The sequence below is a fragment of the Orycteropus afer genome, unplaced genomic scaffold (genome assembly GCF_000298275.1).
Source record: "Orycteropus afer afer isolate SDZICR_OR568_19922 unplaced genomic scaffold, OryAfe1.0 scaffold00016, whole genome shotgun sequence".
Lineage (NCBI taxonomy): Eukaryota > Metazoa > Chordata > Mammalia > Tubulidentata > Orycteropodidae > Orycteropus > Orycteropus afer.
In genome coordinates, this window is record NW_006921603.1 from 21,052,326 (window position 1) to 21,062,463 (window position 10,138).

Consider the following 10,138-nt stretch of genomic DNA (forward strand, 5'->3'; position numbering starts at 1 on the left):
AGTGAATTTACTCTGTAAATCTTCACCCAAATCCTAATTAAAAAAAAAACAAAAAAAAAAAAACAGAAATACCATTTGATCCAGCAATTCCATTACTAGGAATATATCCTAAAGAGGTGAGATCCAGGACACAAATAGACATATATGCACACCCATGTTCATCACAGCACAATTCACTGTAGCAAAGAGATGAGAACAACCTAAATGCCCATCAACAGATGAATGGAAAACCAGACTATGGTATATTCACACAGTGGAATACTATGCAACATTAAAGAATAACACAGATTCCATGAATCACCTTATAATGTGCATGAATTTGGAGGACACTATGCTCAGCGGTGGCATAGTGCCTCAGGCATTTGACTGCTAACCAGGAGGGTGGCAGTTCAAACCCACCAGCCACTCCTTGGAAGGAAGACTGGGCAATCTACTTCCATAGAGATACTGCCCCAGAAACTTGACAGTTGAGTCCATTATTATAAAAAGTCAAGGAAAGATTTACGCTCGAAAGGAAATTTATTTTGTTGGTTACCAGGGAGGGAAGAATGGGGGATGGAAAATTTCTGACTAGTTAAGAGTCACATGTTGAATTGGGTGAAGGGAAAGGCAATATAACAAAAGTGTGAGCAGCACAATGACAATAGGGAAAAGGAGGACACAGAAATGTACATAAAAGATATAGACAACAGAGGCAACTACTATCACATGCACAATACTGCATTACCAGTGGTAGCAAACACTACGTTATGAGTAAATGCATAGACTGGTGAGAGGATCAGGTATGGGTAGATGAATAGAAATATACTCAAGAAAAAGGGTAGATCTGGCTGAAGATAGTCTTACATATGTACTTGGCTACAAAAATATCCATATATAGTACAGAAGTAACAGGGGACAAGATTGGAGTAGCTTCTCAGAGAGCCAAACACCTTGAGAAAGAGAGTCACCGGCCTTTGGGCTCAGGACTATAGTCTCAGGGGACATCATGCTCAACTGGTACAACATAATACATAAAAATCTTGTTCTACATCCTACTTTGGTGAGTAGCGACTGAGGTCCTAAAAGCTATCAAGAGGCCATCTAAGATGCAACTATTGGTCTCCCCTCATCTGGAGCAAAGAAGACTGAAGAAAATCAGAGTCATTTGGAAACACTAAGTCCAAGGATATGATGGACCACAGGAACCTCAGCCTTCATGACCCTGAGATCAGAAGACCTAGATGGTGCCTGGCTACCAATACCAACCATTCAAAAACGTGACCACTAAACCCACTGCCATCAAGTCAATTCTGACTCATAGCGACCCCCATTGGGTTTCCAAGGCAGTAAATCTTTATGGAAGTAGATTGCCCAGTCTTCCTTCTGCAGAGTGACTTGTGGATTTGAACTGTCCACCTTCTGGTTAGCAGTCAAATGCTTTAGGCACTATGTCACCAGAGCACCTTAACGACTCAGAAAAGGATCAAAATTGGAGATCCTGGATAGAGTGGGAGGAAAATGTGAAACAAAATTCAAAAACACAGAAATGACCAGAATTACTGGTTGGATAGAGACTGGTGGGACCTCCAAGACTATGGCCCCAGGTTATCCTTTAGGACTGGAATTGGACTTGGTTCCATGGATTAGCTCTCAGCCTAACAGTAGAAAGACCTACAAGCCAAACACCTATCCCAGGGAGATGCACCCAGCTACCCCAGGGAGATGCACTCCTTAGCTCAATCAACCATGAGACATCAGAAGGGCTTCATTTGCATAAAGGGAAAGCTGGACAGACAGGAATGCATAGATGAGAAGGGCACAGAGAAGAGATAGTCAAAGGGAGGAGAGTTTTTTATGGTTGGGGATTGTAATCAAGGCCATGAAACCAAATGTCCATGAATTGTGAGTGAAACAAATCTGCTTTATAAATTTGCACCCATTACAACAAATAAGTCAATAGGTTGTAGGGGGCGGGGGGGGGACATCCATTTCTTATCTCACGGTTTCTACAGATCAAAGCTGGGTTTTCTGATCAGGGTCTCATAAGGCTAAACTCAAGATGTTAGTCAGACTGTGCTCTCATCTGGAGCACTGACTAGGGAAGAATCCATTTCCAAGTTTCCTCAGGTTCTAGTTGGCAGATATTATTTCTTTGCAGCTATTGAATTTATGACAGCATGCTTCTTTCAAGCCAGCAATGGACAGTCTTCTAGTCCCCTTTTAAAGGGCTTATCCAATTAGGTCAGGCCCATCTAGGATAATCACCCTTTTGATTAAGTCAAAGTCAATGATTAGAGAACTTAAATACATATGCAAGATTCTTTCACTTTTTCCAAATAATGTGATGTAATCATGGAGTGACAACCCGTGATCTTTTCCATATTCTATTGGTTAGAAAGAAGTCACAGGTTCTGCCCACACCGGAGAGGAGGGGATTATACACAGAGGAGGGGATTATACAGAGTGTAACACCAAGGGATGAAGCCCCAGAGGCCATCTGAGAATTCTCCCTAACACAGTGATGACCCAAGAAACTAAACTTTTATCTGAAAGTCAAACAGAATATTGATCCTAAAACAACACACATTCTGACAGTAAAACTTGTTCCAATGACCTTCAAAAGAGGAGGGAAATTCTCAGGTCTGCATTTAGAAACTAACTTCATCAGACTTGCGTGCGCGTGCACACACACACACACACACACAAATACATCAGGAACCTTATGATTTTTCACAATAAAATATAACTTATCTTCTCCTTTACTGGGAACAATGATCTTTCTAATACTGAAATAACAAGCATCATATTTCTTTCAGTTGTTAAATGGTTGACTTAGTCAAAAGGAAAAAAAAAAAGTGATAGCTCTGTACTATAGAACAAGTAGAGAACGGTATATGTGATAAAAGTGAAAAAAAATATCATAACGACCTGTCATATGCAAAGCAGGTAGGAGTCTAAAATAATTCCATAATTCTTGAGTACATATTTCCATCTGGTTTCCAAATATAACCATTTGACATCCTTTCAAAGATTACTACAAGGTCATTCTAATCCTGTGCTGTTGAAGTACTCAGGCTACCTGGAGTAGTTTTAAAAATGACTTCACATACTGAAGTTCTTATATTGGTTATAAAAATATGTGTATTCTATATTCATCTATAAAAATTCCTCTAAATTTGTTACTGGATACTATTTCCTCTTCTTCCCACAGGACCAATAAGTATTTATGAAGAAAAAAAAAAAATCTGTGATCATTCTAATGCATAACTGCATCCTAAATACAGCTACATATAGTTTCTTCCTCCGGTCATAAGGCCTAATTTTGAAGATATTCACTGATGAAATGTTCTAGGTAGACTCAGCATTAAGGCAAAATGATGTAACATATCTGAGTCAGAAAGTATGACAAATGAGTATTTTTGAATCCTGGAAGCCTACCCTCTTTTCACAGAGAAAACACCCACGATGTTTGAAAAAACACCCTTCTCCTGAGGCCAAATAGAGCATGCAAGATAGTTTTTGAGTGAGCAGCTAGACCTACATTAAGAATTAACCATTTTATGCCACATTTTTACTGCACATAGTTGACTTAGATGGGGCATTATTGTAACTGTGGTTCATTTGAATTGGTGTAAACAATACATGGGTTCTACTGTCCTACAGCTTCCATTCAGATGACTACAGTCATGGGACTTTCAGGATAGCAAGCTGATGACAGTGCATGGTAGTTTGTCCTGAAATCCAGTTCAAACACAGACATATCCATTAGACCATAAGCTCTTTAAAGTATCAAGAATGTACAGTTCTTGAAGTTTTTTTTTTTTTTTTTTTTTAACTAAAGTTAAATGTGAAATACTTTAGAGGGTAATTCATGCAATACACAAAACTAAAGGACTTGTAAGATCCTGTTCAAATTTCAGATACTATTCCACTCAATAAACATTGACTGTGCTTCTACTAAACACAGGCACTGTGCTAGGTGCTAAGGTTATCAAGTTGATGAAGTCATTATCTTTGCTGTGACTTGTGACTACAGGTAGTCCCCGGGCTATGAACATTCAAGTTATGTACAACCCATAGTTACAAACAAAACACAATGGTTTGTAATAACAAATGGATGCTGCTTTGCAACATGCATCAAAATATCATTATCATTACTGTATTATTATGTTAAATACATTATAATGTATCTGGAAATGTTTCCTTAATGTGTTTTATGCATAGAAAAGTACAGTATATACTATTTACTAAGACAAACATTTGACTGACATTAAGATATGAACTGTAACTGTTCTGATTTACATACAAATTCGACTTAAAGACAGCCTTAGGGACAAAACTCGTTCAAATTCTGGGGACTGCTTGTACACTTCCTACCAGAGAACCTCTGAGAAATGGCTAGTGTATAGAATGCTGGCGTTCCCTAGAGCACAGTTCAACAATCCCCAAATAATGAGTCAGGCTAGATTGTGTAATTCAGGTTTTGTTTGCAAAACTGAAAATGTTTCATCACCTACCTAAGTTTCTATCTTGAGGAATTCTTTAATGGAGACAGCACATGCTGGAATTAAAGGTACAGGTAAGAAATACACAAGTACCCTTGGGTGAATTAAACAATGCTCATGACCATTTCTTTACTCAAGTTCCCTTGCTGACTGCTGACAATATAGTTTGAGTGAAAAATGATGGCTTGAATAAGTGAAGTAGAAACCTGACCTATCACTTTTCTTATACGTTAAATTAAAATCAAGGAAAGTAGAGAATATCTTATCTAGAATGTTACAAACATAAACCAAAAAAAAAAAAAAAAAAAAAAACCAACTGCCTTCAAGTTGATTTCAACTCACAGCAGCTTTATAGGACTGAGTAGAGCTGCCCCATAGGGTTTCCAAGACTGTAAATCTTATGGAAGTAGACTGCCACATCTTTCTCATGGAGCAGCCGGTGAGTTCAAACTGCCAACCTTTGAGTTAGCAAGGGAACACTTAACCACTGTACCAGGCCTCATCGATACAAACAAAACCAAATCAAACACTGACTGCCATCAAGTTGATTCAGACTCATACTCACCCTATTAGACTGAGGAGAACTGCCCCCATAGGGTTTCCAAGACTGTAAATCTTTACAGAAGCAGATTGGCTCGTCTTTCTCCCACTTGAGCAGCTGATGGGTTTGAATAGACAACCTTCTGGTTAGCAGCCAAATGCTTTAAAGACTGTGCAGCTACCATCCTTGATACAAACAATAGGATGCAAAACCCTCATGTACTTTTGCCTCCCTAGGTGGTGTAAATGGTCAATGTGCTTGGCTGCTAACAAAAAGATAGCAGGTTCTAGTCCATCCCAGGAGCTCTGGTATTGTAGTGCCTAAGGCACTATGAGTCGGGGCCGGCTCGACAGCAAACAACAACAACAAGGCACTTGACTGCTAACAGAAGGCTGGCGGTTCAAACCCACAAGCCACTCCTCGGAAGGAAGGTTGGGCAATCTACTTCTGTAGTGATACCACCTCGGAAACCCAAGGAGGGGCTGCTATGAGTCGGCAGACTCGATGGCACATAACAACAACAACAACAGTCCATCCCAGAGATGCATCTGAAGAAACGACTACTTCTAAAATCTAATTCCAAAAAATAGCCATTGAAGGGAGTTGGGGGTAGAAGGGAGTTGGAATCTCTGACAATTGATATAAGTCCTGGTCTGGGTATCTTTGCAAAAAGTTACTTCTCTGACTTTTGTTGTTGTTATATGCCGTCACGTCAGACTCAACTCATAGCGACCCCTCCTTGGGTTGCTGAGGCAGTATCGCTACAGAAGTAGATTGCCCAACCTTCCTTCCGAGGAGTGGCTGGTGGGTTTGAACCACCAGCCTTTTGGTTAGCAGTCAAGTGCCTTAGGCACCATGCTACCAGAGCTCCTTCACTGACCTTTGGCTGTACAAAAACTTAATAATACAAGCATTGTTTTGAGTGCAAGTATGTGGGAGGCATTTTCCCCATTTTTGGTGACCTAAGTATGTTTAAGAAATGTTTTTGCATTTATTGCGTGAACTCATAAAACAAAGGAAGAGACTTTCGACCCATTCAGTGAAAGTCTATATATTAAAGTTTGTGTTTGAAAAATGTGTTACTACTGATTGCAGTCATAAAGGTCTGCTTTCCACCCACAGGTTGCCATTATCTCAAAGGTGAAATTTTAGCATATGACTAAAACATCCTATAGCTACAGCTTCATGATTCAGTATCTAATGTCAATAATTCACAGTGAGATCATAGGCTCTCTGTACAAGGTAGTGACATACTCACTTGCCTTCTGAAAGGAAGCTTAAGGCATCTGGAGAGCAATTTGAGTTTAGGCTGTGGCTGTGTGGGTGTCAGACATTTGTCTCTTGGCTTTCACAGGTGCAGTAGGATCCTCCTTTGTGAAAGGCTCTCTCGGAAAGGTGAATTGGGGTTGTCCAGCTGGAGTTCACACATGTGGCCACCAGCTCCCCATGTGCACCAGTTCATGGTTTTTCAAAACTGCACTGGACAGATGGGAAGCCTTTCTGTTTTCTGTGGAAAAGATTCCAACTCAGTTCACTTGCCACCATCAAACACAAATGTGTTGATTTTTCTTTTTTGAGCTTCCAACCTTTGCAACCTTCCAAAAATAAATCAAACCAGCCATCAGGGCACCAAAATAATACCACTACTAATAAGCGGCTTTGCTCAGACTTAACATAAACAACACTTCTGAACTAAACTTTGCCCCAGAGGTCTGCACACTCTTTTTATGTAACCTGCTTACTAGTAATTACTAGACTTGAGTGCATTAACCCTGGAAATAGATTTTAATAGCAACCACTAAAAGAAAAGACATGAAATGATTAAAAAAAAAATAGAAAAAAGAAATGTGCACCAACTAGAAAAACACTCTGCAGCCTTATCCAGCCCCAGTTGAAGACACACACACACGTCCCCTCCGCCCCACACACATCCCCTCCGCCCCTTCTACACAGACCCACCCGCCAATGGGATCAGAGAGTCAGCTCCTGACCCCGCCCTCCCCTCGCCCTGCATCACTCCCGCCCCTAGTGCCGCCTCGCGTAGCTCCTCCCCCTTCCGCTCCTTTCAGCCTGGATCCAGGCTCTGGGGTCAAATTGCCAGAAGGCTAATTTGCATAACCCAATGGCTGCGTCGTATGCAAATGAGGCTGGAGATGGTTGGCTGGAGCTTAGAAGGATAACTCAGGCGAGTCTGGCCCTTTGTCCTTCAGTGGCTGTTGGTCAGCTGCGGTAGTCTTTGTGCGGGCGGTGCAAGGGTCAGAAGGCGAGAGAGGGAACTGAGCACGAAGGGCTGACGGCGCGGAGTCGGCGGGCGTTGGAGGAGGAGCCCGGGCGGGCAAGGGGCGGCCGGGCGGCAGTGCCCCGGCCGGTGCGCGTGAGTGGCCGGAGCTTGGCGCACTGTGCCTGTGAGGGAAGTGCAGAGAGCAGCCGCCGCGCGCTTAAGGTGGCAAGAGCAGCTCGCACGCCGCTCTCTGTAAGGGACTTGCAGTTGCAATATGACTTTGGAAGAATTCTCGGCTGGAGAGCAGAAGACTGAAAGGTAAGTCAGCCTTCAGACATTTCGGGTCTGTGGGAATCTCCAGAGCCTCTTCCTGAACCCCTCTTGTCCAGCCCTCAGTGCAGAGGGCTGTGGAAGATTTGCGGGGAAGCGGGTACAAAAGTTTGCAGAGGGCATCTCCTGTCTGGCCTCTCTCGGGGACCCAACCTCGGGTCCCCTTTCTAACTCGGTCAAGTCCCTCATGGGCCTTTGAAAAGGGCAGCGCGACCGTCCCTGCCTGCGCAGGTCCTGCGGCTAGCAGCCTCTGGCTGCGCCCAGCGCCGGAGACTGGCAGTGTCCTCTCGAGAGGTGGCGGGTGGCACTCTCCGGGCTTCTCACAGGACTCTGGGAGTATGAAGAGATGTGGTGGGTGGCGGGACCATAGGGAGCCTGGTTTGCAGAAAGCCCAGTGCACCGCGGCCCTTGCACTCGGAAAGGAGCGAGGGGATGGCGACTGCTACCGCGGGGGCCTGGACTGACGGGACCCCTTCCTCTGCCCTTGCCCGCGTTTAGGATGGATAAGGTGGGGGATGCCCTGGAGGAGGTGCTCAGCAAAGCCCTGAGTCAGCGCACCATCACCGTCGGGGTGTACGAGGCGGCCAAGTTGCTCAACGTGTAAGTGGGGCCCTCACGTGTCCCCTCGGGGCGCTCATTCCCGCCCCAGCCCAAGGTGGTCGTCCTCGTAGCGCACCCCTAGCCCTGCAGCGCCGCCTCTTGCTGCTGTCTGCCTACCTCCGCCGCTGCCTGTCGGACGTGGGGCGTGGGGGGAAGCGACCTGAACGCGACCCGCGGGGACCCAGGGGAGGTCGACCAAAGGTTATGGATCCCCAGCGCGGGTCAGTCTTGCCTCGGCGCTCACCCACCCCGCCTCTGCCCGCAGCGACCCGGATAACGTGGTGCTGTGCCTGCTGGCGGCGGACGAGGACGACGACAGGGATGTGGCTCTGCAAATCCACTTCACCCTGATCCAGGCGTTCTGCTGCGAGAACGACATCAACATCTTGCGCGTCAGTAACCCGGGCCGACTGGCTGAGCTCCTGCTCCTGGAGCCCGACGCGAGCCGGGCAGCCAGCGAGGGCGCGGAGCAGCCCCCGGACTTGCACTGCGTGCTGGTGACGGTAAGCGAGAAGGGGGCGGTGGCCGGTCCTGGTTAGAGTCTCCGAAGGAAGGGCTAAAAGTCTCCTGACTGCAGACCTGGAATAGGTAGGGGTCAAGAGGGTGGCTACCTTTGCCTCACTGGAGAGTGTGTTCGGACTTTCAGCCGAGATGTGCTAGTTTCATCATCAGGATTTTCCCTGGTACAGAACATGTCTAAGCTCGTTGGAGGCTGCCAGCAGCGGAAGAGATCCCTGTGAGTCAGCACTGTCAGCCCAGCTACTCCCTCCCTACCTACATCTGCACTACCTCCCGTGACTAATTCCTTTAACAGGGCAGATTAGATAAAGCCAAATAAATTCCTGGCTCACCCTCATTAAGGAGTCAGCTTCATTCTCTGCCAGTCACAGCTAAAAATAGAAGTGGTGTAGGAGACAGACCTTATAATTCCCTAGAAGTACATTAAGAGGATAGAGTGGAAATTTTTTCTTTGCAATCTTGCATTTTTTATTTCTAATAAAAAAGAACTTCAGTGAATGGAAAACTTCTTTTCAGTGAGGAATGTGATAACTTTGTCTTTTAAATTTTACTGTGTTTTGACTAGTTCTAGTTAAGTGGCAGACTATTTTGCTACGCCTGAAAAATGCTCCTCTAACTTTTTGGAGGATAACAGGTCGCAATTCTGTTTAACTGCTGTGTAGCTCATCTCATGGAATACAGGGCATGGAGATACTCTAAGTTGTTTCACTCAGGTGTCTGAAAGTATGGTTTTGCAGGGCAAAACTGAGTATTTTCATGCAAAACTGAATAAATACCAGCATATAAGTCTATGTATGTGGTGTGTGGATTGCATATGTTCAGACTTTGCAGGGTATAGTTTAATAGATAATCAATAATTTTGCAACCCAACTACCTAGAAATTTTATTTTTTGTACTTCTAACTTGTCTCAATTTTGTACAATGAAGATATAGAATGTTTAAGTGTCCTCCTCGCAGAGTAGTAAAATTATTAGCAAATGTTGATTTTTTTAAAAAAAATAAATAAAATAATAAATTTATTTTCCTAAATTTGTTCCTAGAATCCACATTCATCACAATGGAAAGATCCTGCCTTAAGTCAACTTATATGTTTTTGCCGGGAAAGTCGCTACATGGATCAGTGGGTCCCAGTGATTAATCTCCCTGAACGGTGATGGCATCTGAATGAAAATAACTGAACCAAATTGCACTGAAGTTTTGAAATACCTTTGTAGTTACTCAAGCAGTTACTCCCTACACTGATGCAAGGATTACAGAAATTGATGTTAAGGGGCTGAGTGAGTTCAACTACATGTTCTGGGGGACCGGAGATAGATGACTTTGCAGATGGAAAGAGGTGAAATGAAGAAGAAAACTGTGTTGAAACAGAAATACAAGTCAAAAGGAACAAAAATTACAAAGAACCATGCAGGAAGGAAAACAAACTATGTATTAATTTAG

The 10,138-nt window shown here is 43.9% G+C and overlaps 1 protein-coding gene across 1 annotated transcript; it reads left to right on the plus strand.

Annotated features, from left to right (window-relative positions):
• Nucleotides 1-7,523: 7,523 nt before the first annotated feature.
• Nucleotides 7,524-9,852, plus strand: GADD45A (growth arrest and DNA damage inducible alpha). Its single transcript, XM_007959371.2, has 4 exons — nt 7,524-7,567; nt 8,078-8,179; nt 8,445-8,682; nt 9,739-9,852. The coding sequence occupies exons 1-4, from the start codon at nt 7,524-7,526 to the stop codon at nt 9,850-9,852; spliced, it is 498 nt and encodes a 165-aa protein (XP_007957562.1).
• Nucleotides 9,853-10,138: the final 286 nt, after the last annotated feature.

Excerpts from the sequence above, each read along its gene's own strand:
- GADD45A (XM_007959371.2), top strand. The coding sequence starts at position 7,524 with ATGACTTTGGAAGAATTCTCGGCTGGAGAGCAGAAGACTGAAAG. Across the intron at positions 7,568-8,077 it reads GGAGAGCAGAAGACTGAAAG|GATGGATAAGGTGGGGGATG; the intron begins GTAAGTCAGCCT and ends GCCCGCGTTTAG. Across the intron at positions 8,683-9,738 it reads TGCACTGCGTGCTGGTGACG|AATCCACATTCATCACAATG; the intron begins GTAAGCGAGAAG and ends ATTTGTTCCTAG.